This window comes from Brachionichthys hirsutus, chromosome 19 (genome assembly GCF_040956055.1).
Source record: "Brachionichthys hirsutus isolate HB-005 chromosome 19, CSIRO-AGI_Bhir_v1, whole genome shotgun sequence".
In the NCBI taxonomy this organism is placed as follows: domain Eukaryota; kingdom Metazoa; phylum Chordata; class Actinopteri; order Lophiiformes; family Brachionichthyidae; genus Brachionichthys; species Brachionichthys hirsutus.
In genome coordinates this window covers 7137685-7165581 of record NC_090915.1, presented here as the reverse complement: position 1 = coordinate 7165581, position 27897 = coordinate 7137685, and the positions used below count along the sequence as shown (strand labels likewise).

General features: G+C 47.5%; 2 protein-coding genes and 2 non-coding genes across 4 annotated transcripts; 2 read left to right on the top strand and 2 right to left on the bottom strand.

Moving 5' to 3' along the window:
- Nucleotides 1-3204: 3204 nt before the first annotated feature.
- On the top strand, nt 3205-7330 carry rnf34b (ring finger protein 34b). Its single transcript, XM_068753041.1, has 6 exons — nt 3205-3408; nt 3898-4344; nt 5542-5601; nt 5718-5919; nt 6029-6052; nt 7146-7330. Exons 1-6 carry the CDS (start codon nt 3205-3207, stop codon nt 7328-7330), a joined length of 1122 nt encoding a protein of 373 aa, XP_068609142.1.
- A 2457-nt stretch (nt 7331-9787) lies between these two features.
- Nucleotides 9788-9952, top strand: LOC137908982 (U1 spliceosomal RNA). Its single transcript, XR_011105983.1, has one exon. It is a non-coding gene; the product is annotated as a U1 spliceosomal RNA (small nuclear RNA).
- kdm2bb (lysine (K)-specific demethylase 2Bb) lies at nt 9948-27788 on the bottom strand. The gene is made up of 21 exons (XM_068752502.1): nt 27744-27788; nt 27213-27357; nt 27039-27117; nt 26661-26707; nt 25868-26046; nt 25660-25766; nt 24574-24667; nt 24305-24458; nt 24096-24211; nt 23851-23977; nt 23253-23656; nt 23059-23145; nt 19101-19331; nt 18232-18375; nt 17865-17951; nt 17421-17750; nt 16276-17249; nt 16018-16181; nt 15548-15709; nt 12857-13075; nt 9948-11931 (listed from the first exon to the last, which is right to left on the bottom strand). Exons 1-21 carry the CDS (start codon nt 27786-27788, stop codon nt 11750-11752), a joined length of 4077 nt encoding a protein of 1358 aa, XP_068608603.1. The 3' UTR covers nt 9948-11749.
- On the bottom strand, nt 13839-14003 carry LOC137908981 (U1 spliceosomal RNA). Its single transcript, XR_011105982.1, has one exon. It is a non-coding gene; the product is annotated as a U1 spliceosomal RNA (small nuclear RNA).
- Nucleotides 27789-27897: the final 109 nt, after the last annotated feature.

The window sequence follows — 27897 nt, the reverse complement described above, 5'->3', positions numbered from 1 at the left end:
CGTGATTGGCTGCAGCGCTCTTGACCATGACGTGATCCTTACTCCACACGCACTGGCAGCCCGAGAGACGGAATTGTCTGATTCCCTGCGCTTGCAATGATTGTCATCCTGGCATTGATCGATATAATCCTCGATCTGGAGGCGCAATGAAGGTAAGAATCGATCCACGGTTTCATCTGTGATTTAGATTCACTCACGATGCAGGTTTCTCCTGATTTACGCGCGGTGCTGCAGGGAATACCTCCGTACCCCCCCCCCCCCCCCCCGGGCTGTAATCCGCTGTAATGGGATCGAGACAGCGGCGACGTCTCGGTGACAACTCACCGGTCCGAGCTGTGTGCGCGTGCGTGCGTGCGTGTCATCTCGAGCGCAAGGCTGATTATGGTGAAGATGATGGCGATGATGTCATCGCTCCAGTGGCGGCCGGTTTGGAGCGACAGTGTCGGTGAAAGGTGGAGTGGAAGCGCTGCATCATCTGCATCAGCATCATCCTCAGCATCATCCTCATCATCCTCATCCTCATCCTCATCAATGGCTGCGCGCACTAAACGTTTGAAGCCGCTGACAGCTGTAATCACTTGTTATTGCAGCGACGCTGCAGCTGATTGGCTGCTTGTTCATTCACGGCGCCGTGAAGATCATCATCATCATCATCATCAAGAAAAGGATTTGAAGTATTTCCTCTAAGTATCGCAGGGTTTCGGTTACTTGGATATTTCATGGCGTGACCTTTTATTATTTTGTGCAGGATTTAAATCAACGTTGGGCATTTCAGGATTACGTCATCATCTGTTTAATGTCGGACGTGAGAACATTCCTCTTTTTATTACGTCGCCTCATCTTGTCTGGCTGCTCGACGTCATCACAATAAAATATGCAGTAAGATTTTAAAACCGATCATGAGACGTGATTTGATTTATAACAGTTTTTTGGAAGAGGGCTGATGTTCTCATCCCTTGGTGAGCAGTGGTTGAATTTTGTCAGACGAAAAAGAAAACTGGATGTGATATTTATTAAATAATCTGGTTTAAATTGAAAAGCTGCTGGAACAGACGCCGTTTGGCCCAACGGCGGAAGCGTAAATCTCAAAACGGGACCGGCTGCTGCTCAGATAGCCAACAGTCGGCCGATGGCACGGCCTACGACGTTTTAAATGTTTCATTTTTGTACATGCAGCACCTCCTGCACATCTAGGACCACAATTTAGATGAAAGTAGAAGATGCAGCTGTGGCGTGGCTCAGATGTGGCCCGGAGCATCATGATTATTCCACATTCAAACCGAGTTTAAAGCTGCCTTCTGGATTGGCTATGAGCGGAGTCCAGAGGGCACAGAGCAGTCCAGTGCTGTTTTGATGTTGCAGGATTATCGCGGTTCTTGCCACCAGGATAAATCCTCCCAATTCCTTTGCTGCCTTTGGCCTAAACTATTTAAGTGTTTATTTAGCAGATGCAAATCCAAATTTAGCAGGTAGCAGCTCGAGGTTTATTTGCATATCTCTCCAAACATCTGTCTAAATCCCTCATTGAGACGTATCTCAGCATTCATTCATTCTCCAAACTGCATTGTCCATTACCGGGTCACAGGCGAGAGGTGGGGTACACCCTGGACAAGCCGCCAGTTCATCGCAGGACCACACACACACACATCTGGGAGGAAGCCGGAGAGAACCTCCCGCAAGCCGGGAGAACATACAAACTCCTCACAGAAAGGCCGCAAGTTGGATTTGAACCTTTGACCTTGCTGTGAGGCAACAGCGCTAACCACTTCGCCACCATGTCGCCCCACATCATTGCATTTACTGTCAGATTGTTTCATTTACAGTAACAGATATTTTACATTCGTGGAGGCATTACTCTTTAGTCTTAAAGTTGAGGCAGGATTCCCGTTCCCCGATGCGAGTGACCTCTTTCTTTCTTTTTTAGACTTAAACAGATTTTTTTGAGGCCAGGGCCACATATTTTGTGTTTGTGTACACTGATGCCCGGTTTGCCGGCCCTGCCAGATGTTTAATGATGGCTGAGGAATATCTCTGACAGCTAAAGTTACTGCTTCTAGAGGCGTAACTGGAAACGGAACAAGTGCAAACACATAAGAGCATGCTGCGTTTGCTCGTGCTGCTCATTTGTTGGGCCGTCCATCCTGCAGAGCGAATGCTAATTGAAGTGACAAAGGGATTTTGCACCCCCCCCCCCCCCCGCTAGGGTGACACAATGAGTCCCTAAGCAGGTGGGAGAGGTCAGAGCGCCGCCCGAGGACGAGATGTGGCGAGACCCTGTGGAGCCCGTCGTTCAACCGCAGAGCGCTCATGTCAGCGTTTGACTCTGCACAGAAGACATATCCCCCCCCCGTTTGTCTGTCTCTTAGCAACATAACTCAAAAGTTACAGATGGATCCTGATGAAAGTCTTAGTAAATGTTGGGAATGTTACCAGGAACAGATGATTACATTTTGGTGATGATCCAGAAGAGAACCTGGATTCTGGATCACTTTGAAATGTTCGTTAACATTGTAGGAAATTGATCTTCAAAATGTTTCAAAATGGATTTTCTTGTATCTTTAATGCCTGAGGAGACAGATCCAGTTGTTTTCATTGTTAAGGAATCTAAAAATAAAGATAACATAAATGTAGGGTCTGCACTCTGTGCTTTCCTAGTTTTAAGCTGCTTTTGCTGTCACTGAATTGTGATCAAATCACCATCATGATGGTATTTTGTAAAGGATTGTTGACAGACTGATGTCTGACTAATGAAACTTTAATAAAAGGCTTCCACTCAGTGCACACGGCGTCGCCGGCCGGCTTGATCAATATGAAAATGCTGCGGCTGAACGCTATAGCACACTTAATGTCCATCAGTCTGTCTCCTGTCTGCCTTTTAATGAGGCAATAAATAGATGTGGACCACACACAGTTTCTAGGAACGAGCAATGAGTTGAAACTATGTTGAGCGTAAGCAACGTCTCAAACCTGTCGCCAACGTCATCGAGCTCATGTCGGTTCGTTTCATTCACATGTTTCTGATTTTTCATTTTGGGGATTTTTGTATGAAAACTATCCGAATACTTTTCATTGAATGAAACGGCACAGCCCAAGAAACCCTCCATTTCCTTATAGACATACTTTAATGCTTCACCTGGACCTCTGTGTGAAGTGTTAACCTGCGTGTCGTCTTTTGTTTGTTGTCTGCAGGCGGGGGCGTCGTCCATGTGGGCGTCATGCTGCGGGCTGCTGAACGAGATGATGGGCACGGGCACGGTTCGGGCTCAGCAGCCGGGGTTCGGAGCAGGGGCGGGGCCCTTCCGCTTTGCCCCCAGTGCTGGCTACTCCACCTACCCCCCCACCAGCTCGGGGGGCGCCGGGCAGCTTTGTAAGGCGTGCGGATTGGCCTTCTCCGTCTTCAGACGCAAGGTAAGCGAGGGGCAGCAGGCGTGAGCGGAGGCAGAGGGGAAAAAATGATCAACTTTATTTATAAAGTATTTATCACACAGGAGCTCAAAGGGTTTTAAAATAGCAAGAAATAAAAGAAATGGCACAAAACAATAGAATTAGAATAAAAAATAGATGATGTTAGAAAAAGGAGGAAAAGTACCAAAAGTAAATAAACAGAGGTTCAGCTGTTTGAAAATGGAACAGATGAAGGATCAAACTCCAAGATGCCATAGTTTTCCACGGTGTCTCGATGCTACATGAAGTCCTCTTGCAAGGAATGACGGATCCTTCAGTGTAACCAGGTTTTTATGATGTCACAATTATATAGCTATTGCGTGCGGCGTGTTTGTGGTGCATTCAGGGAAACTTTCCATCACATTCATCTCGATTTTTACAAACAGGAAACGCTTCATATTGTCACATGGTGCTCCGTCCCATCTGCCGCTCATTGTCGTCCTCCTCCAACAGCACGTCTGCTGTGATTGCAAGAAGAGCTTCTGCGCCCTGTGCTCGGTGCTCCAGGAGAACCTGCGCTGCTGCGCCACCTGCCACCTGCTGCGCGGCACGGCGTTCCAGAGGCCTCGGCTCATGCAGCTCCGAGTGAAGGACCTGCGCCAGTACCTGCTGCTGCGCAACATCCCCACCGACACGTGCAGGGAGAAGGACGACCTGGTGGACCTGGTGCTCTGCCATCGGGGGGCGAGGGAAGCCCCGAGACCGGTGATGGAGGAGGAAGACGACGACGACGACGAAGAGGAGGAGGAGGAGGAGGATGACACGGACAGTCTGCATTCCCTCCCCCACTCGCGTGCAGGCTCTCCCCCCTCCGCCACGCGCTCCACGTCTGACCAGTCGGTCCTCTCCGCCTCTCAGGTAGACGTCAGCCCAAGTGACAGCTCAGGGACCAGCAGCCAGGTGAGCGGGCGCAGGCGAAACATCAGCTAACGCTCGGCGTGTTCGGCCGCCGGCGCTGCTTTAAGTCGGGAGGCGACAGACGGGCGCTTTATTCTGCCCCCCCTGACACGGAGACCTGCCGCTCTGCTCCAGTCTCCTGCAGGATTTGCATGGAGACAGCCGTGTTATCTCCGTGTGTGTGTGTGTGTGTGTGCGTGCATGTGTGTGCGCGTGTCCTCAGATCAACCAACGACAGCTTAAGCCTTTGCCTTTTTTAGGTCGGTTACAAAGGCTGAGTCTGTTATGTAACGGGAAGACGGGTCGAGAACTCCCCACAGCAAAACACTCGACTGCATCCGTCCGTAGATCAGCCGGTTCACGGGGGGCGCTTCAGGTTTACGACGGGGAAAACGTTTGCATCATTTAAAACTGAGAAGTGTCTCAGATAACAACAGAAATCAAAGAAACAGACGTACGCCGTCAAAAGAAGAACCTCCATGACGGAGGTGACTGACGGATGATGAACGCTGTCAGCCATGTTTTATTGAAACGTTAATTCAGCCGGCGCTGTGCGGATGGGTGAGAGATCAAACGGCGCTCCGGAGAGCTTTGGAACGTTGCACGTTCCCGTCGCTGCTGCTCCTGTTTTCCGGGTAAGAGCATAACATCTGGATGACATCTGGATGAGAGCTGGCATCCGGCACCTCGACGCTGATGGAGACATTATTAACGCGTCTCGAGTCGATGGAGACGATGGTCTGGCAGACGGTGCCGCAGCAGACAGAGGATTCTGCGCTGAACAGCGAGCTTAGCTCAGGCCTTCGTGTTCTTTCTTTTTGTCGGGCAGATGAGGAGGCAAAGCGCGTAAACGGCGGAGATGGAACGAAGCGACGCACGTCTTCCGTGGTTCTGTTTATCTTGGAAGACGATGATTAACCGCCGGCAGACGCCGAGTCGGGGGCTGGGAAGTCCTTCGTTTGTGTCGCGGTGATTGTGGGATCGTAGGAGGCGGGGCAAACACATGCGTGATGCTGATTATGATCCCGTTAATGAGGCAAACAAATATCGATCATGTTTCTCTGCTTCTAATCTGCACTGAGCAGCTCTGGTGTCATTTTCTTCTCTCTTTTTTTTACCGAAGTATGAAATTCAAGGTTGTTATTGATTAAGGAGGCTGATTCATGCCACTCTAAACCTGAACTTGATTTTTACTCCCAGCATGAAGACACTCCCACAGCATCTCTCCTGAACCTGGAGCCCACCGATAACATCTTGGAGGTACAAATAAAAATAAAAATGCTTGTTTTAATATATTAATAGCATTAAATTTAGCAAATTTAAAACAACTATTTTGTGAACTGCTGACCCCTCCCCCCGCCCCGTGTCTCCTGCAGGTCAGCCCGGCGACACAGAGGAGGATCCGGGCCTCGCTGTCTGATCTGGACAACGAGGCCGCGATAGAAAACCTCTCTGTCCGCCAGCTGAAGGAGATTCTCGCCAGGAATTTTGTCAATTACTCCGGATGCTGCGAGAAGTGGGAGCTGCTGGAGCGAGTTCACCGACTCTACAGAGAGAATGAGCAAAACAGGAAATCCAGTAAGAGTTTTTGGTGGAACGTCTCGTATCAGGGTCTGGATTAAAAAAAAAAAAAAAGACAAATTATGATCTAATTATTATTTTTTTTGTTATTATTATTTTCTTTCAGTGGAAAATGTGAGCATCACTGCAGGTAAGAGTTACTTTTTAATATTTGTTTAAATGGGAGCACTGAACTGTAGAATATTAAATATAATTAATTTGGCTCCATCTTGGTGTGATTTCTATATCCTGGAAAAAAAAAAAGAAAAAAGTTGACTTTAACTGCTTTAACGTTATTTTCCGTTAAAGTTTAATTCACTGTTTCCTAAGATAATATATTCTCTTTAAATTAATACTGCCCGTTCTCGTCTATACAAGTGGTCGCGTATCCTCCACCTCTCTGCAACAGTGGAGTTGGAGGTAAGATGTTTGCATTAAAAGCCACTTCACCTTCCCGTCCTACAGTCAGCAGTCAAGGCATGCTGCACTTCATATTGTCTCTCGATTCATTCTCTCCATGCCTGATTCGCCGTCTCTGCATTCTGTCACTGCTGTTTGCTTCCCAGTGTGCTTCATGTCGTTTTATTCTGAAGGACAGTCTCTCATCCCATCGTTAATGCACTCTCTAGGAGCTTTTACCTCCTAATAACCCACGGGGTAGTCGCTGCAGAAGAAGTGAGCAGCAGGATCCAGATTTAGACCGGCCATTCGTCAGCATTCCGACATTTGGAAAGCGGTGTGCCGCATTGATTCGCTTCGGTCATTGATTTATTTGAAAGTGCGAGCTAATCAAGACGAGCCAGAACGAGGAATCAACTGGACTCGTTTACGTCCAAGAGGCTTCTTCGGTTGTGGGACGGACGCGCCCCGACCGGTACTGGAGTGCGATGAAAAACCTGCCAGAGAACCTGCAGGAACCACCTTGGGTTGAACCTCCGATGCATCAGAACTGAAGAAGCCCCCTTGGATGAGAGGTGAAACGTCTCCAACCAAACCTGAACGAGTCCAGTTGACTCTTTGTTTTTGCTCTTCGTGATTCGACCTGGGTGATTGGGAACCTTCGGGTGGGCAAACGAATCGCTTTAAATTAGCAGGTGGAAATATCTTTGACTCGGTCACACTTAGTTTGTTTTAAAGTAACGTCAAACAGACCTCGCCTGCCGGACTTTGCATCCATAGCGGCGTCACACAGCTCCATGCGGTTCAATGTGCTACAACGGAACGTTGCTTTATCCAATCTGCAGATGGCGTCAGAGCTCAGCTGGCGGCCGATGAAAACCTGTGTCGCATCTGCATGGACGCCATGATCGACTGCGTGCTGCTGGAATGTGGTCACATGGTGACCTGCACCAAATGCGGGAAGCGGATGAGCGAGTGCCCCATCTGCAGGCAGTACGTCGTGCGAGCCGTGCATGTCTTCAAGTCTTGAGGATGAACTGCTGCGCGCCGGTCCTGATGCTGCAGCAGGCAACAGGGACCGGTCTTTGGAACCAGACTGCCTACCACGGTTTGCGCCCCCCCCCCCCCCCCCTGCTTCTTTAACTAACTCTGTTCCAGTTCTCCCAGTGAATCAGCTGCACTGGGATGCTCCCTCTTTGTCTCTCGACAGAGACGAGCCGCCGGGCATCGCTGTCCATTCTGTCCTCTGTTCAGCTGTGACTCACTGGAGAGGACGGGAGGCGGTCCCGTGGATACTTGAAGTGGATCTGTGTGTTCTTTGTGTTTAAGAGAGGCAGTTCAATATATTAGATCCCAGGTTTTAGAGTCAATGCGGTTTACACAGTCACGCCAACGATGTGCAATATCAGAAGAAGAAGAAACAAAAGTGTGTTTCCAGCGAATGGCTGTTGGTGTCCGACCGATTCGTCTCATCTCACACGCAGAAGAGCGCGAGGTGCCAAACGTCACGCCTTTTATTGGTATTCCACAGCATGTGCAGCTCCCGACCAGCAGTTTCCGTTTCCATAAATGAACTTTTAGCAAGGGAAAAAAAACGTGTGTGCAAACGTCTAATCGCCTCCCGTGTGCCGGATGGGAACGTCCCATCGACTCCACATCTGGGTTTAACCCAGCAGACCCGGCTCGGGTGTCGAGTCGCTGATGGACACGGCTCATCTTACATCACGTGACTTGGAGTGCTTGTACCGGAGCTGAGGAGAAAATCGATACGTGGGCCTTGAGTGTTTTTAAAAATAAAGTCCTCCTTTAATTTAAAATAACTTCCACCAAGCAACGCCATTGAGTTTGGTGTTGTCCGTTGACGTGTTGACTCCCAGGCAGGTGACAGGTGCTACTTCCTCCTTTCTGAGTCTTAGAATCAACATGTTTCTTTGTCACGTTGTCGGAGTCCTTCCGGATTTTCACGACACCTTCCGGGAGGAGGCCCGGCTTGCTTTCACCTGTTATGCAAAATGAAAAGCTTTGTTTTCTCATCATGGGATCCGGTTAGCTCTGACGTCACCAAATCGCTCTGTGTGTACAGAATGCCTGTGATATGTTTTAAAAAAAATAAAGCTGAATTAGACGGATAGCTTATATCGTCGCTTAATGATCAGTCATTAAATGTATATTTTTCCATTTGCTCGGGAGACGACATGAAATAAATTGTACTTATGATGGAGGTTTAAAAATACAAATGTTTTCAGAATGTATTTCTGCTGGTTCTGATGGGAAGTGTTCAAGTCATCGTCTCTGTAGCTGCGGATTGAAACTGACACCATGCACTGTTGAAAAAAACAAAAAACTAAAACAAGTAAAAGTCTGTTTGTTGATGCTGTTGTTTCTCAAAGATGTCATTCATGGGCAGCTACAGTCGTATATCACAGTAGGAGGTTACCATGGACACTCATGATCCTGGATCTTTATATTTCGGAATGTCAAACATTTTTATTTTGGTAAAACAATAGAATGATTTATTAGATTTAATAAAATGCAGTACTACAAACCAGAAAGGAAAACCCTGCTCTTCATTTCAGGACTGGTCGCACGTTTAGCCTCATTCTGTTTGTTTACGGCTAATTTATTAAACTTCTAAATAATAATAAAACTATAATAAAAGAGCATTTATTACTCTGCCAGGGAGGCTCTGTTTTGTTTGTCTGTCAGCAGGATTACAGAAAAGCTGCTGGATGGATCTTGATGAAAATAAATCTGAAGATGGGTCTAACTTAGATCCCATTACATTTTGAGAGTGATCCGGATACCCGTCTGGTTACAAAAAAAATCCTGATTTTTTAATTTACTTAGAACTGAGTTTTGTTTTGTTTTTCAAAAAAATCTTATTTTGTAAAATCTGCATTCAATTCACACCAAAAATCAGTCATAAGGGGTCCGATATGAACTATCATGCAAAATGTCTTCTGGACTGATCAAATTTTTTTAAAGGATTCTTTAACATTGCGAGATAGGGCACTTTTTGACATTTTCCTTAATTTCTTCAAAACATATGGCGGTATGGATCTGAAAAAAATCACACATAAAGGTCTATGACCATGACTAATTTCGGCCGGATCCGGATCACAATCTATGTCTATGTAGTAATTGTTCAGTATATTATCTAGTATGTATTACATCAACAAGTACTACACAAATAAAGTATACGGACTGTAGTTTGAGAGGAAATCTTGAAATAGTTTTAAGGAAAGCGCAAACACGGAAGTAACCCACCACCACGTGACACACAGAGTAGCGCAAAGCATGACGGGATGTTATCGTAGTTCTCAGCGTTACTACATTTCTAGCGTTTCTACGGTAAAGATATATTTACCGGACGGTGCCGGAGCTTCCTCCGAACCGGCTGCTGTAAGCGGCTGTCGTGTTAAACCCACACCGTGACGCAGAGGCCTCTGCCGGTGAATGACGTCGCTGAGTCCGGCGTGTACAACTCATACTTACCTGGCAGGGGAGACACCATGATCACGAAGGTGGTTCACCCAGGGCGAGGCTCCGCCATTGCACTTCGGGCGGTGCTGACCCCTGCGAATTCCCCAAATGTGGGAATCTCGACTGCATAATTTCTGGTAGTGGGGGACTGCGTTCGCGCTCTCCCCTGATAAAGTGTGGAAAGAAATAACAAACACAAAGGATCGTGCACGCTCACACGCACGTCAGTGTTTAGAATTTATTTTATATCTCGAAAGTTGATGTAACGTTTTCTAGAGGCTTTACGTGTACTTTATGTACAAACTGGACATTTACAGTGACGTACTAAAATATGTTTCATGGAAAAAAGTAAATGTTGACCCACGGAAATGTCGAATTGAGGGCAGCGTTTTCTTATAATTTATAACAATGCGTGTGAAAATGCTGCTGCCGTCCTTTATAGTCACGTTTGAATACAAATGTTTAATAAAAACAAACTTTGGAAATAATTTCAACATAAAACCAGTGTTGCTGTCTAAGTGTGTAGAATCCGTAGCCAAGGAGGGATCAATAAAATCAATATTTACATGATGTTTGCATAAATGTTTCAGGAAATGTTTCTGCAGCTTCTTCTCATGGTGCAGGTTAAATGTTCTGATTCTATTTCAGACATAAAACTCAACATTGTTTATTTGGTCTGAACTTTGTTGGACTGATTTACTGATATTGGTATATTGAATATAAGACCCAGTACCCCAAAAAAAACCAAATTGGAATGCCGTTTTTTAACTCCAGCTTCCATTTACTGTCGTCTAGAATTTCTGTATTTGAGGCCGGCAACTTGTTTCAAACAGGGGTTTTAAGAAACAGGGTTGGAAAGGTGTGGAATGCTCCAAAAAAGGTCAGATTGGAACATTCCACAGGTAAACAAGTCAACAGGTCAACAGGTAAGCGGTAGAAGAGGCATCGACCATCCTCAAACGAGGATGTGGCAGAGTTTGGCATTATTCTATAAAAGGTATCGTGGCTCAGGAATACTTCGTAAAATCATTTAACGTTTTTGCAAATGACTGCGTTTTCTGTTTTTTGACTTACAGCAGGGAGAGAGCCGCCCTCTTTTCATCCGTCCTCGTCTGATTACACCTGAGTTACATACATCTAAAAGGATTTCTGCAAATGCACGTATCGACATCACACCTGTGGACTTTAAACTCAGGTGACTTAACAGCGACTATTCACCGTGGCGTAAACGCATTTCTCTGCTGCATGCCCAGCTAAAAGCGCTTCCCCTTCACAAAGCACCAGCAATACTCACACGTGCTGTCTAAATAAGACTCGAGTTAATATAAGCGTGACACGAGTGCTGAGAAAAAACACCCTTTGTACACTCTATTCTGTGTAACGTACGAGAGAACACATTCGTGTATTCCTTTTTACTGTATCAGTGCAAATAACGTCAAAACTTTCCTCACACGCGTCGACCAATCGGGACGCGACACACATGGAGGCTCAACATGTCCAGTACCTTTGATCAGAAACGGCACCGACACGTAAAGTATAAAACACAAACGCGTATATAATATTCCTACAATTTGGCAGCAAACTATAGAACTTTCAAGCGCGTGACGGTAAAGCCGACTGATTATCGATTTCGATGGTACGACGCCGTACTAGAGGTGCAATCAATACCGCACGTAAATGTATGAAACACTTTCCGATACAAAAATATTACTCTATAAAGCAATAAACGTTTTCATAGCAACGAAAAATAAATCTGTAAACACCAAAAAGAGAATCGTGATATAATACTAAATAAATAACGTATAAACGGGAGCGTACGACAACAGAAACATTTTTTGCAGTATCTCCTTTTTTTTTTTTTTTTTTTTTACATCTTGGCTTAGCGGCGGTGGCGGCGGCGTTCCTTTACGCGGACGCCACGGAAACGGACCCGGTGTCCTCCCGGTCGTGGACAGTAGTTCAATGCCTAGCCGATCTTTCTCAGCAGCTTCTCGTCGATCAGGCGGAACTGCACGCTGACGGACATCTCGGCGACGAACCGCTCGCACCCTTCCTGGGTCACCTGTTTGCAGTAACGCAGGTCGATGCGACAGACGCTCCCGCAGCGCTTGAAGTAGGTCAGCGACTGGTCCGTGACCCTGTTGCAGACTGGAGAGGAACCAGAGCGGAACACACACGGACTCATTAACTCAGGGCGCTCCAGGTCAGGAAATCTAACAGCCCTCACTGCGCTGAGCGGCGTTCCCGGGACGAATGTTGGGAAAATCCCGCAAAGAGCCAGAACGCATTTTCTGCTGCATCTGATCTTCTGTGGTTTTAATCCAAAGGGATGAGGATTAAAAATCAAGATCAGGGTTTGTATCATTTATGATTGGGCAGCACGGTGGCACAGCGGTTAGCACTGTCGCCTCAAAGCAAGAAGGTTCAAATCCAACTCGCGGCTTTTCTCTGAGGAGTTTGCATGTTCTCCCCGTGTCCTGTGTGGGTTCTCTCCGGGTTCTCCGGCTTCCTCCCACCGCCAAAAACCAAAAACATGCAACTTAGGTCATTAATGAAAAATTGACTTATCTGGTTAAATAAAGGTTAAATAAAAAAATGTGTAACAAATGGCTTAAAGTTATTAAATTAAGTAAGAATTCAATTCAATCAGTGGTTTTCAGGTTGTTGGGTTTTTTTCACGCCTCTGATAGAACAACAACAATTGAAAATGAAAATGATTTTTTTTTGTGTGATTTTTGTTCCACATAATCATAAATGTAATCCTGTGTGAATCAGTCCGGTACGTAAACGTATTAAAGTGAAAATTCCACTCCGTTATTCACATTGATGAAGGCTCAACGCTCTAGTCTAGTAGTACTCTAATACACGATATACTGGTGAGGTTACTTTATGAGTATTGACGCCATATCTGCTGGAAAATGTCAGGAAATACAAACTTTGATCCCGTTTCTGCGCGACATGACTAAATACTGAACTAAAACCAGTCGCTGCCTAGATGAACGTTAGAATACGCTTTGTGAGATCGTTCTGCGGTGATTACCGCTTAATGACATTAAACGGCCAAACGTCTGACCTGATAGGTTGATGTCGGTGAGCGAGTCTCTGGTGGTCGTCCCCGCCGCCGTCAGGATGTTGACCGACTGGTCGGTGACGTGGTTGCAGTAGCTGAGGTCCAGCTTGGACAGCGCCGGCATGTAGCGCATGATGAGACGCAGAGACGCGTCGGTGATGTCCAACCCCGCCAGGCGCAGGTCGTCCACGTTACGCAGCTTACTCCTGCTGTCCAGCTGCCCTGCGACGAGAGGAATCAGAGCAGACGAACTCACACGGAGCCTGACACGATGCTTGTGACAAATATCGCACGGGCGGAAAACGGCCATTCCGCTTTTTCCCGCAGCGGGATTATATTTGTATTGTTAATTGTGGATGATTTATGTACGAAGGACTTTCAACGGAAACAAGCCCGCAAGGGCTTTTTTGAAATGCTCCTCTTAGACAGGATGTTTGACGTTATTTGTACTGTAATACATGCTACTGTGTGACTGTACTTGTACTCTAACATTCTATCTAATAAATATATTCATTCATTCATTCATTCAGACCAATCCGGTGTTTTAAGCAAGGATTTATGAAACGGTTTTGACCTTTGATGTGGTCATGGTGAAAACTGAAAAATCACTCAGAGAGCACATTTGTACATCTGTTATTTGTATTGCGAAAATTGTACTGTTAAATGTCGATGATTTATGTACCAACGGAAACAAAGACCGCAAGGGACTTTTTTGAAAAGGTCCTCTTAGACAGGATGTTTGACTGTACTTGTACTGTAATACATGCTACTGTTTGACTGTAAATATATTCATCATCATCATCGAAGTGAATCAGAGTTGATGTTTATATTTTTATTATATTAGATGTGTGTGCGATACATGAACAGTGTAGTTTTATTCATGTATAATATACTTAAATGTATATTGCGTGACACGGATAAATCAAACACACCATCTTTACTGAAACCTAAACGACTTCTGGTATTTTTTCTTTCCACACTTTATCAGGGGAGAGCGCGAACGCAGTCCCCCACTACCAGAAATTATGCAGTCGAGATTCCCACATTTGGGGAATTCGCAGGGGTCAGCACCGCCCGAAGTGCAATGGCGGAGCCTCGCCCTGGGTGAACCACCTTCGTGATCATGGTGTCTCCCCTGCCAGGTAAGTATGAGTTGTACACGCCGGACTCAGCGACGTCATTCACCGGCAGAGGCCTCTGCGTCACGGTGTGGGTTTAACACGACAGCCGCTTACAGCAGCCGGTTCGGAGGAAGCTCCGGCACCGTCCGGTAAATATATCTTTACCGTAGAAACGCTAGAAATGTAGTAACGCTGAGCACTTCGATAACATCCCGTCATGCTTTGCGCTACTCTGTGTGTCACGTGGTGGTGGGTTACTTCCGTGTTTGCGCTTTCCTTAAAACTATTTCAAGATTTCCTCTCAAACTACAGTCCGTATACTTTATTTTTGTAGTATTTGTTGTTACTGCAGAAGTACATCGGCTTGTATCTGTATACACGCTGAGAACTGCTGCAACAATGACGCTATTTCACCAACTTCTCTGAGAGAAGCGGATTTCCTACTAGAGGAGTTGTGATTGGCGGTGCTGACGATGACGTCAGGTGTTGACATTGATTGTATTGCATTGTTTATTAGTGCATGTGACCGGTGGAGGAAAGTTTGAGAGGAGAGTTTTAAGGAAAGTGCAAACCATGACGTGTATTTTTAACAGATTTTTGAATCCGTAAATGTTTTTTTAAATTAATAATAACATTTTATATTTTTTCCTGACCTCATTTTTGATCAGATCCAGAATACATTTTACATGATAGTTTATATTATTAGTTTATTTAGATTTTACAAGATACGGAAAAAAAAAAAAAAAAAAAACTGTTCCAAGTAAATAAAAAAATCTGGATTTGTTTGTGTGTGTCCAGACGGGTATCCGGATCGCTCTCAAAATGTAATGGGATCAGATTTTTTTTTCATCAAGATCTATCCAGCAGCTTTTCTGTAAACCTTCCGACAGACAAACAAATGCAGTCAAAAACACAACCTCCCTGGCAGAGTAATAAATGCTCTGTTATTATAGTTGCATTATTTAGAAGTTTAATAAATTAGTTGACGTGTATTTTAACTGATGTTTGAATCCATAAATGGAGCTTCAATGTTAAAATGTAATATTTTTTCCTGACCTCATTCTGGATCAGATCCAGAAGACATTTTCATGATAGTTCATATCGGACCCCTTTATGACTGATTCATGGTGAATGAATTTAATGCATATTTTATAAGATACTTTTTCTTTTAAGCCTCCATTATAAATAAATGGGAAAATCCAGAATTTCTTTTGTATCCGGATTGCTCTCAAAATTTATTGGGATCCAATTTAGACCAAAACCCATCTTCATCTTTTTTTCTAGCAAGTTTTTCCATAATCCTGCCAAGGAACAGACGAGCAGCACCAAAGACATCACCTCCTCGGTGGAGGTAATAATCCCACTTTAATCTCAACATTATTCCGTATAATTTATCAGCTGCTGAGATGAATTATGAGCTGCATCCATATCGTACCACCGAGGACAAACATTTGCTTTATAACCTTTGACAACAATTAAAGTGTGCTCCTCTCGTTATGTTCTGCGTTCTAATTACTCTGTGGTCACGTTCATTCAGACACACAGGTGGCGTGAGTAAAAGGCCGTTTGTCACCTGGCCTGTTGTCCGTGGGAGGGGACAGCAGGTCCCTCATCTGAGCGTCTTTCAGCCCCTCCACCCACTGGACATCCAGAGTTCGTAGCAGAGGACAGCTGGAGGTGCAAAGAGCAGAGACCGCCACCCAGGAGCATCCTGACAGCAGCAGCACCCGCAGGCCTGCGGGAGACAGGAAGCGTTTTAAATAAAGCTTTGACTTCAAGCACGACAAACACGCCGCACACTCAAAGTCGCCGGCGAGGAATCGTCCTGTTTTGGTTGGTTCATCTGAAATTGCAGAAAAAAGCAAAAATAAAGCGGCGAGGATGTTAATCTCACGAAAGAGCCAGAAAGACGAAAGCAAACCATCCGAATTCAGGAGCCTCTGCAGATCCTCTTATCCCGATGGAGGCGCCGCGTGGGAGCAAACTTACAGAAACAGTCATCTCATTCTCTTTTATTAACGAAACGCTCTGCGTCGTCTCCACCTGGCAGCCGGCTGATGAGCCAGCTGAGCTGCTTCTTGGAGATGTTGGTCCAGCTCAGGTTCAGGGCTGCCGGTTGCCTCCGGATTATTCCGCTCAGCATCAGAGGCGCGATGGACTTGCAGCGGTTCAGGTTGATCAGCTTCCAGAGCCTCTTGTCGCAGCACCTGGTGGGAAGCAGCGGACACTCGCAGTGGGCGGGGGGCGTGGGCGGGGCCGTGTAGCGTGAGGGATGCGCCGTCAATCGCCACGGTTACTCACCATCTGTTCCAGGTCCTGCAGACGCGCATGCAAACGCAGAGGTCTCTGTGAGTCAGGTGGCTGAACGCCGTCATCCACGTCTCTCGCCGCATCGCGTGAGCGTCGCCGTCGTTCAGCGGCAGCCTGTCGGGAGGGGGGCTGATGGGCGGCGGCCGGATCACGTGGCGCTCCATTTGGATGTATTTTGGCGGCGATCGGCGGGGCGGCGGCCGAGGACACACGGACGTGAACGGCGTGCTCCTGTTCCAGCCCAGGGGCGGGTACCCGTGCTGCGCCTCCTTCGCCTCCCGCCCCCTGCGGCGGAGCCAGCCCCCCAGGTCGCTGCTGCCGTTGTTGAGCAGCCACCGGGGCTTCTGGTCTCCCGCCTCGTCCTCCGGCTCGGCTTTGACAGGCCCGTGGTTCCGATTGGCCGGGCCGTCCTCCGTTTTCTGGGGTCTACGGTTCTGATTGGTCACAGAGTCTTCGTTCTTCAGAAGCCGTCGGTTGTGATTGGCTGGGCTGTCCTCTGTCTTCACCGAACTGTGCTTCTGGTTGGACGGACAGTCTTCTGTCTTCGGAGGAGTCTCCTGGTGGAGAAAGCGCCGCCGCTGATGGCGACCCTTCGGCGGCGCTGAGCTCCTCCCCTGAGCGTCTCCTGCTTCGCCGCTCGGTCCAGCTCCGGGACAGTTGGAGGACTGTTCATTTTCTCTGGCTGCAGATGTCCTCGCCAGTGGACTTAGCATGGCCTTGGCTTTGTCCTCTGCATTACTGTCTCTCTCTCTCTTCACAGTGTCCTCCTCCCCCTCCTCCTCCTCTTCCTCTTCCTCCCCTTCTCCCCGGTCCTCCTCATCGTACTCGCTCTTGACCTTACGAACCATGTCCAAGAAAAACCCATCTTCGTCCTTGTTGTCCTCTTCGTCACCATAATCATTCTCCGTCTTGATTTGCCGCAGCAGCTTTGGCGTCGAGGGATCTTCCGGATTCAGGAGCTTCTTCTGAGAAAGAGGGAACATTATTTAACCAACTCTTCCTCGGCCCGGCGGCACATTTTCATTCAGTTCAATTCAAATCTTAAATTCAAATTTTAAAAGATAGAATTCAATTAATCAGAAACGAATCCCTTATGGACTACAGCTTCTTCTTCTTCTCCAATCAGAGGGCGTCACCTTCTTTTTCACAACCGCAGGTTCGTCGTTGGTGTCGAACAGTTTCCTCTTTTTCCTCAGCGGGTTTTCCTCCAGCCTGGGCCGGGACACGCCGTCCAGGGACGACGAGGGCGGACGTTTCTTCGGGGGCTCTTCCTCGTTCCTCTTGGGGAAGTCGTCCCGCTCTGCCTTTCTCTTCGCAGCAGACGCGGCGGTCAAAGCGGCGACGGCCGCTGCAGCCGCCGCCGGCAGGTCAGGCTCCTCCTGGTTCGAGTCCCGGTTCGACCGGGGTTCCTTTAGCAGCGAGCCGGGGAGGTTCGACGCGTACTTGAACCCCGGCCCCCTTTTTTGCTTTGAGGCCAACAGGTCAGAAAAGAGCAAGAGCAAAACTTTATTTCTCCGATTCAGTGACGCAGGAAAAGCCAACCGTCCAATCACGTGACGGGGATTCACGCAGACACTTACTTTTCCCGTTTTCCCAGCGTGGCTGCACTTCGGACATTCCCAGCAGTTGGGCAGCTCGTCGTTGACGACTCCGTTTGAATCTTTCGCCTGAGAATGAAACGGCAGAAGGAGAATCTCGGATTAGAATAATTTCCCTTGTTGCTCAAAGTAAACATTTTAGAACGAATCAATCAATGAGAAGTTCGAGTCTTAGTTATACATTACTGCAGCCGAGGCCGCGCAGCCGTAGATCACAACGGGAGCCGTAAAATGATCGACTGAATTGATCTACTTCTGATAAATACGCCCACATTCATCTGATTGAAACGCGACAACGAAGCAGCTCGATCAATGGCAGAGCGTCGGCGGTGGTGACTGAACAATTTACCTTCAGACAGTTGGGATGAACAATCTCATTGCAGATGGAGCACTCCATGAGCATGAGGTTCAACTTGTCCTCCTCGTCCTCCACTGTGTCCTCCTTCCCCGCCTCTCCACAGACGAGACACACTGCTGTGTGGGGCAGGACGGGCTGCAGGACAAATCCAGACGCCTGACAGTTACACGGTTATCAAGTTAACGTCCTCCAACTAGAAGAGCGCTCGGAGAGCACCTCAGCCCCCCCCCCCCGATACACCAAAAACAATGGTCCGACATTTCCTTTATCTGTATTTTAAGATTCCTTAACCATGAAAACAAACCTTTAGAGTTGGATTCACATTGATTCAATCTTTTATTTTCCCAAAGTAAGATGTAAAGAAATCATCTTATTCCCTGCTGCTCGTTCCAAAAAATAAAAAATTCCCAAAAGGGTTGCGCTACTGTCTGGACAGCAGGGTCAATGTGGGACAGCGGGGTCAATGTGGGACAGCGGGGTCAATGTGGGACAGCAGGGTCAATGTGGGACGGCGGGGTCAATGTAGGACGGCGGGGTCAATGTAGGACAGCCGTGGTTCCCGCTCAGTTCTGGCTCCTGCTCTGAGGCAGATACGGGGTTAATCATCCAGCTACTACGGATCATTTACGGAGCTGAAATTCGGGACATCGGGGTATGCGTCGCGTCTCTTTACGCCGTCCAGGCTGTTTGTGCTCGTCTGTCCACCGTGCTGGACTATCAGAGGACACCCTGACCGTCTGCTGCAGCTGCCACATAAAAATCGTTTTGATCTTCTTATCAAAGACTCAATCAAAACGTGAATAAAAACCGTTTCCAGTAATACGAAAGTGTCCCGTTGCCATGACGACAGGTGAACTCACCGCGATGCACTGCCTCATGATGCAGGACTGCTTCATGCGTCCCGGCCCGCCGAACTTCTTCATGTCTTTACAGAAGTGGCACTCGCCGCACTCGGTCCGCAGGCACGCCTCGCACTTCCGGCAGCGAGTCCTCCTCCTCCTCGCTCCAGATGTTCCCCGGCTCGATGACAGTTTGGCTGCCGACGCCGGCGAAGCCGCCATCTTGGGTTTGGGCCGGTTGGGAGGCCGCGGCTAAAGTGAAGAAGAGGGTAAAGGGCACAAATATGAAATAACAAAAAGGTCTGGAAACAGTCGCCTTTTTCTTGTTCGGCAATATACGTGAATCTTCATCTCACTGCATGCCAAACGATCAATAATCATATACCGATCAAACAAGTCGGTGTGGTTAAGGAAGGCTTTGGGCTCTGATGATCTACTCCGCGGCCCGTGAGGTATTTGTTACCGGGCCGGACAGAAACAATACATCATTCCTATAATTTACATTGTATTGATTATTAGAGTCTGACAGGTGATTGTCTCCGTCGTAACATTCGCCTGCGAATCTTCTTGGTCATGTGATTCGTCACTAAAAATATAAACCAGTAAACTAGAGAAAATGAGTTAAAAACAAACGTCTTTGGAGAACTTCTTTACGAAGGAGAAAAGACCAACTGAGGAGGAAGAAGAGGAGCCCACGACCTCCAAGAAAAGAAAGCTTCTGTTAACAGACTAACCAGGAGTCACACTGAAAACTCGGGGTTTATCAGCAGGTGACTCGTGCACCAAGTCCGCTCTGCATCATATGTGGAGACAAGTTAGAAAACAAAACAATGAAGCCTTCAAAACTGCTTCAACGCATGAAGGACAGAAGTGTGTGTTACGGTGAGTAGATGCTGGTGTAATAATCCTTTAATAGTTATAATAAGGGCATAATAAAGGGTTCAGTGGTTACATTTACGTTCCTCTTTTCCTCTGGTCCCCCCGTCCACTCGACGTCCTTTTGTCAATCAGCACGCATTTCATTTATTAATGGTGCTGTTCACGCACGGCGATAACGACACGCGCTTACAATCGTGTTATATAAACTAAAATAATCAAACCATCCATTCATTTGAAAGTGGAGCTGCTGTCAACAGTGAGAAACGGACGCAGCAGCATCCTCATCCTCATCCTCGTCCTCATCCTCGTCCACAAACACAAACCCGATCGCTGCTGTACCATCCAGGAGGAAACAAACACGTCCACAACGTCCTCCTCTTGCTCGCATGTTCTTACTTCAAAGAGAAGCCGCACTGACAGCCACATTCCACACTCGGATCGCCGGGATTATTCGGCGTTCCGGGGACCGGCTGATGAATAACCGGTTCATAAAACCGTGTTAACGGAGACGAGCTCCCTTTGATCGCCGTCGTCATCTTCCCGTTGCATCCTCGGCGTGTTTTCAACATGAAAGCGTCCCACGTGAGACGGATCTGTGGCGTAGCGCGAGACTCGCACAGCGCCGGGCGTGCAGACGCCCGCGGCTCCCGGGAAGGATGCTCGGCTTCCTTCGGCTGCATCGGCAGAGTGCACATTTTTCCTGGCGTCAGCATAGCAACAGCCGCGTCCCGTTCCCCAACAGAACGGTGTGTGACACGCAGCCGTGGAGCCAATCGGAACCGCGACGAGACCCGACTGGAGAGCAGCAGGAATGTTAGGATCAATCACTCAAACAAATGGCATGAATTAGACCGACACAGGCAGAGAGGATTAGAGCGCCACATGGGGGGGGGGGGTCACAAAGGAGGTCTGCTCCACAACAACTCCGAAGTGATCCCAAACATCCCAGAAAAAGACGCAGTGGGTGTCGGATTTATTGATTTTTACCAGGTCAGAGTTTTAGCCGGCCTCAGAAATCACACTAAAGCATTCCGTCACCCTAAGAGTGTGTGTGTGTGTGTGTGTGTGTGTGTGTGTGCGTGTTCTGACTTCATTTCTGTCTGCTGACCTGCAGTAACACAAAGTCAAACTAATACACACTTCAGGCTGCATCCAAATCCCCTCTAAGCCCCCCCCTCTGGCTGCTAAGTGAGCGATTCCTAAAGCCCCCCCCCCCCCCTCCAAAGCTCAGAACGTAATGTTGGGGGGGGGTTCCACGTCCAGTCTGCTGAACGAAGCTGCTGCTTCTTGATCTCGTGTTTCAGATACCTTCATTGTCCTGGTTCAAGCGGCCGATCGGCTGAGAACGACGGGCAGGTTCAATTAATCAATCAATCAATTCGATCAATTACTGTGAATATAATGCTGCGGCGTGCGAGGCTTTAAAGTTGTGCATACTGTGCAGAATCTGCAGAAACAACAGGACGCATTGTCAAAAATAAGAGCGCGGGTTGCAACAGAAAAACACGCAAGACGGCGTCCAAAGTCTCCTTGGACAAATGAGATTTGTGTTTCGCCGCAGCACCGAAAACCTCTCCCAGACTTTTCCTCCTGCTTTCAGTGAAAATAAAACCTCCGATTGGGAATTTAGAAATATGAAAATCTCAGAAGTGACTCGGCTCGGAACTTTAACACGTTCTGCATAGCAAAACCCCGCTGTCCATGCAAAAGTACAACATCAGGATGTTCAAATATCTGGGGGGGGGGGGGGGGCAAAATAGACTGCCGTCAGGTGTTGTTTTATTTATCCTGATCCAAAAGCAGCCGTGGAATTGGTGTGAGTGGGGGGGGTCACAGATGAGTAGAAGAAACACTCAAATGGACAAACATTTTTTGCAGTGTAAGCAAGTTTCAGCTTAGAGCTCTCTGTAAATTAAACAAATACAACAAAAAGAGGGGGGGGGGGGTCCAAGTGTCTTTCTTATTCCTGTTAGATTCCCATTCTTATTCTGACGCCATTAAAGATTCATCTTCATCATTTACGTTTATTCCCGTTCCTCTGCCTCGCTGCTGTGAAACAACCAATAGCAGCCCCCGAGGCTGTGAGCTACACAAACAGCGCTCTCCTGCTATTACCTGACAAAAGCACAGGCACGCGCACGCACACACACACACACACACACACACACAGCAAATCAGAGAAATGACAGAAGCTAGCAGCGGCTCAATCCTCGCTGCACGCCGTTCTCCGGTTTACAGTTCTAACCTGCTCCGGGTCTGAGTCGTAGTCCTCATCATCAGCGCTCAGCGCCAGGGCCATGGCTGGGGAGGGGGGGGGGGGGGGAAGGGGGGGGGGTCAAACACCGTCCAGCTTACGCCAAACTGACATGGCTGCAATCGCCTCCTCCTCCTCCTCCTCCTGCTGCCTGGCCTACAGCCCCTCCCCTCCCACTCCAAAGCTTCACAATACCACAAACAGATGTTGGAAAAACCCGCCTCATTAATATGGATCACCTTCCTCGAGAAGAGGCGGGGGCGCGCCGACGCTAAGGACCAATGGGAGGCCACTCTGCATCAGAATATGTACTGGAGGAGTCCCCCCCCCATCCAATGAGGAGAGGAACTGCAGGAGATGTGATGTCATATTCATGATGTAGCGGATAGCGGGCTCCAAGCAGCCAATGGGGACAGATGGCATCTCATTACAAAAGGCAAACACAAAGAACTAGCAGCTGGGCTTTTAGGGGGGGGGGCTAGCGTGTCCATGAGGCCAACAGCATGCCCATACATTCATAAACAGCCCCCCCACCCCGTCCAGACTCCTCTGTTTCACACACCCAAAAATATAAAGCACCTATTGATATAACATGAATGTGGATTTTACTACATGTAGCCGGTAGATTTATTTAGATCCCGTCAGAAATGTTATTAAGGACAATAATTATATTATATAATTATATGCTTTTAAAGCTATTTGACCTTTAAATGTTGATTTATTTATCTTTTGCTAAATTGCTGCAATGCTTGTCTCACGTTTAAACCCCCAAATACTTAAAACAAAGAACGTTTGTAGTACAGAGCACTAAAGAGAGTCTTCTTTACTGCATTAGAATATTTTTACCTTCATGGATTTCTTTGACCAGTAAACCACCGGGACGCCGCTGATCGCTAACTTGGGGTCGTCGTCGGCGTGTTCTTTCAAGACGACCTCGACAGCCAAAGAGAAGGTCAAAGGTCAAAGGAGTTCCGTTGCGTCTATTAGACATCGTACCGCAGAAACGCGCTGCAGCACCTTGTCGTCTCTCTGTGTCCTACCTTCATGTCGTCCAGCAGGGCCTGTGCGTCCTCCAGCCCCTCCGGAACACACTTCTTGCTTTCGGGGAGCGACTCCAGCTTCTCCACCAGCGTCCGGAGTCCACTCAGCTCAAACTCGGTCAGGTGCGTCCATTTACTCGGACACTCTGAGGCCGGAGAGTCGGGAGGACTTTGGGGGAAATCTAGGGAGGAGGAGCAGGGATTGCAGCTGTCCTCGGAGTCCGCGGATAAAAAAGCTTTGAGGCATCGGCCCCTCCGGTTGTCGGGGGACCGGGGGCCATTCTGGGCCCTGTCGGATTTTTCGCCCCGGTCTTCCCTGACCTGAGTCTCGCATGAGTCCTCGTTCATATCCTGGCTCCCGGAGTCTGAGGAGGGGCTTTCTGTGTTTGACTTTGTCACAATGTCTGAAGGGAAAAAATATATATATATATATATAAAAGGGAACAGATATAAGAGGCTTTAACGTCGTAGAACCTGAGAGAACCGATCGATACGAGCAAAGCTCTTCACCGACACATCAAACAGGACGCGCAATGACTTCGGCAGGACTCTAGCGGCGTCCCGGGACACCGAGCAGAGACGACTTGGTTCTCCTCACCCACTGCTCCGGGCTCTCTGCGAGCCTCCCGGGACAAGTAGGAGCGCTTGGTCAGGCAGCGGAGGTACCGCTCCAGGACGTACCAGCACATCTCGTAGAAGAAGGGGAAGCGAAACTTGGAATGAACCTGAAAACGGCGGCAGGTTGAAGAATTAAAAAGACGTGAAAAACAACGAACGTTCCGCTTTTAGCAGTTTAGCAGCTACGTTTCTATCAAAGCGCTGATTTCTTAGCGCTGGCGAGACCTTGGTCCTGTTCTCGATCTCGTGGATCGTCAGCTGCATGGGAATGTTAAAGCTGTGCAGAATGTTGCCTCCAAACACCAGCGTGTCCTCTGGCGTGTAGACGGCGTGGATCCACCCTTAATGATGAAGAGGACGCACAGGAAACTCACTTATCCGATCGCTCTGCGTAAAGTGAAGCGCTGGCTCAGCTTTCCCTGCCGGCTACGCACCAGACGGGATGAAGAAGGTGTGCCCCTTCTGGAGCGCCACTCTCTGGCACCCGTCAGCTCGGTCTCCCAGGAAGACGTCGCTCTGCTTTCCCGACAGGACCCAGTCCTCGTAGAGGGCGAGATTGTGCGGCGTCGGAGGCACGAGCCAGAACACCTGAGGAGGAGGAGACAAGTCCGTGGGCGTGGCCAAATATCAGCCGCCGCTTCGTTTCACAGGAATGCTAATCGATGAGGATTCCTGGAACGACAGGCGCTCGGGTGGGACTTACTTTGCAACCTTTGAACACGTGATACCAGACCGACGTCCCCCCAAAATCAATATGGAAGTCTGTGTAGCAGCCCTTCACGCTCATCAGGCAATACCTAGAGCAGAAAGGGGGACAGCAGTCGTCAGATAAGACAGATGTGCAGGTATCAAGGCATGACGTCATCAAAATCTCCGGTTATGCACAAGGAACAGTTGTAAGCATAGCGACTCAACTAAAACAATTCGACACATGCGACCATCTTCTGGAGAAAATTTATATTTTAAATTGTAGTCGAGCATAAATGAGTTTTAATGTTAAAATGTAATATTTGTTCCTGACCTCATTCTGGATCAGATCCAGAAGACATGTTTCATGATGGTTCATATCGGACCCCTTTATGACTCTGATTTTTATTGAATGCAGATTTTATAATTTTATAAGTAAATGGGAAAACCCAGATTGTTTTTGTATCCAGAAGGGTATCCGGATCCCTCTCAAAATGTAATGGGATCTAAATTAGACCAAAACCCTTCTCCAGATTATTTTTCATCAAGATCCATCCAGCAGTTTTTCTGTAATCCTGCCAACAATCAGACAAACGCCTCCTTGGCGGAGGTAAAACTGCTCGGAAAAAGGCGCTTTTAAATTTCACAGATATCTGAAAAATCCCTTTATTTATTTCATAAACTACAGTCAGTAGCATCAGAACTCGTCTGATCATGAGGCCGTTCAATAAATGGAATAAAATTAACAAATGTAGAAAGAAAGAAAAACTGGGCTTGAAAGAAAAGCTGCAGCTGATTCTGGCTCTGATTGGCTGAGAGGCGTCTGCGCAGCCATACTCCAGCTGCTGTGGAACAATCCTGCACTGTGGAAAAACCTGCTGCCTAGCAACAATCAAGAGCACTTTTAGGAGGTGGCTTATAGCAGCGGCAGGCAGCACTCTGCAGGCACGGCGTGATAAACGGAATGTTCAGAGGGGAGGAGAAAACGACACAATACTCTCCGAGTGTCTTCTGCATCTCTACAAATTCCTTTTGTCTTTTTTTAACTTGCAGAATGACGTAAAGATCAAAGATCATTGACACAAAGCAGTAAAAAGCCTACCTTTGCACTTTGGGATATTTCATTTCTGAGATCAGATTGGTGGCTTCCGTTTGGCTGTGTTTCAGATCGGGGGGCCACATGTTGTCCACCCAGTCGACTTGATCCACCTGTGATCAAAGACCGCATGTTAAGCCGTCGACCGCGCTCTTATTGATCGTGCTCGGTGTGCGTGCGGCGACAGGTTTGAGAGAGGTTTGTGCGATCTCACCACGGCGGGCCTCTTGATGAGCTTCTCCAGCTTCGTGTGGCTGAACTCCAAGCTGATGACGTTGAAGAGTTTGTCCCGCTCTTCCTCTGGCGTCTCATAATAACGGGCAAACTGAGCCATGCTCATTTCCGTGCCTTTCTGAGTACTCACGTCCATCACATCCACAGACCGGCGACTGCCTGCAAGTCACAACAATTGATATTAACCTATGACCCCCCCCCCCCCCCGTCGAAGAGAGGGGGTTCTATCAAGCTTGTTGGAAATGCAACCTTCAAAAGAGACATTTATAAAGACAACATGCGGCGTTTCTAATGTCCAGTAAGACGGGGCTAATGCCTGCAGTTCACTACATGCCCCACTAGATGGAGACACAGCACATTAAATATAAAATCAGATTAAAACGTTCATTTATTATGTCTTTGGAAAGACTGAATAGAATAATCCACACGTACAATCTACCACACATTAGGATACTATATGACAAAGAAACAAATATTTATATAAGTAAATAAATAAATGCATTCATTCATGTCAGAACAACCTTTTAATGTCTATTTTAAATTGTGACCATCTCCTTAATTATTATGACAATATTTAACTACTTCCATGATTAAGTTTTGTGCTTGGTGCAATATTTTAAAACTGTTTATATTTTATTTACCAACAACAATGTTTGGCATTGTTTGAAATACATGTTCACGGTGGTTCTTAAAATCTTCATAAGTTCAGTTCAGTTCAGTTTAACCATTTGTTTGCTGTTACATTATATACGAGTTAGGAGCGTTGTACTTACCCACTAAGCCTTTAATTTCACTAATTGTAAATTCAGGTTCAGGCATTCTGTGTAAGACAAAGACAGAAATTGAATTGGTTCATATCGTTACGTCTTGTAAAATAGTTAAAAATAGAATTACAGTGTACTGTACTACGAAACTTGAAAAGCACTTGGAGAGCGTGAGTGAATTGAATGCAGATTTTACAAGATATTATTGTTTTTTTTTTAAAGTAAATTAGTAAATGACTTCTTTTTTATCCAGATCGCTCTCAAAATTTAACGGGATTTCCGTTAGACCAAGACCCTTCTTCAGATTTTAGATTTCAGATCCTGTAACTTTTCCATAATCCTTGGAGGTAAATATTATCCGGAGAATTCCCAGAAAAACATTCCCACCTGATCCCGAGTCCATGTTTCTCTTTAAAGATGAGCGGGATCCTCAGAGCCTCCCTTTGAACATATTCATAGGAAAAGTCTGCAAAGAAAGGATGGATGGAAGCGTTTATGGACAATATTCATTCTGATCAAATCTCAATATATTATTATTGATTATAGCTGCGCGTCGCTCACCTTTGCCCTCCAGGACGCGCACATATTCGCTGCAGTAGCTGCCGCTGACGAGCTTTTCCTCCACGCTGAAACCTCTGACGTTCGACATTTCTTCCACGTCGGACGCGTCTTCGTCTTCGTCGTACATCATCCGGCAGATGGAGCGCTGGCCGTGGGAACGCGCGTCCACGTGACGCGGAGCGACAAACATGCGTGGAAAGCAAACTTTACTCTTCCACGAGCGGCCCCGCAGCTCGTATCCGCAGAGGGTTAAACGTGACGTCACGCGACGTGGGCCCGCAGTCGTTATTAGCGCTGCGCGTCTTCTTGCGCATTTTTGGCAGAACAATCAATGCATAGAAGTTATTGATCTGGATATTGGTTTGTGGTGTTTGAACTACCGCAGACCCCCCACACACACGCGCGCGCGCGCACGCACACACACACACACACTTCAGTGACAATCCCCCCCCCCCCCCCCCCCCACGTTAACCAACGCAAGCGTTAGCTAAGCTAACCAATTAGCTCCCGTCTCGCTAGCGGGCTACGCACCAGCCTGCGTCCGGATCCTGCGCTCGTCCCCGCGGCCTGAGCCATCGCCGGTTACCGACGTCCTCCCGTCATCCGGTTGCGCGGAAGCGTCTTCGTGTGCGGGGAGGTGAAGGAAACACCGAGCACGCGTTTCAGCTTCAAAACAAGGGGGACC

Bases quoted from the DNA above. Each gene is read 5' to 3' on its own strand.
- rnf34b (XM_068753041.1), top strand. From the start codon at position 3,205: ATGTGGGCGTCATGCTGCGGGCTGCTGAACGAGATGATGGGCACGGGC. The intron at 3,409-3,897 runs GTAAGCGAGGGG...CTCCTCCAACAG, and splicing joins TCTCCGTCTTCAGACGCAAG to CACGTCTGCTGTGATTGCAA. The intron at 5,602-5,717 runs GTACAAATAAAA...TGTCTCCTGCAG, and splicing joins CCACCGATAACATCTTGGAG to GTCAGCCCGGCGACACAGAG.
- kdm2bb (XM_068752502.1), bottom strand. From the start codon at position 27,788: ATGGCTCAGGCCGCGGGGACGAGCGCAGGATCCGGACGCAGGCTG. The intron at 27,358-27,743 runs GTGCGTAGCCCG...TCCCACGGCCAG, and splicing joins CAGGATCCGGACGCAGGCTG to CGCTCCATCTGCCGGATGAT. The intron at 24,212-24,304 runs GTGCGTAGCCGG...TTCATCATTAAG, and splicing joins CACCTTCTTCATCCCGTCTG to GGTGGATCCACGCCGTCTAC.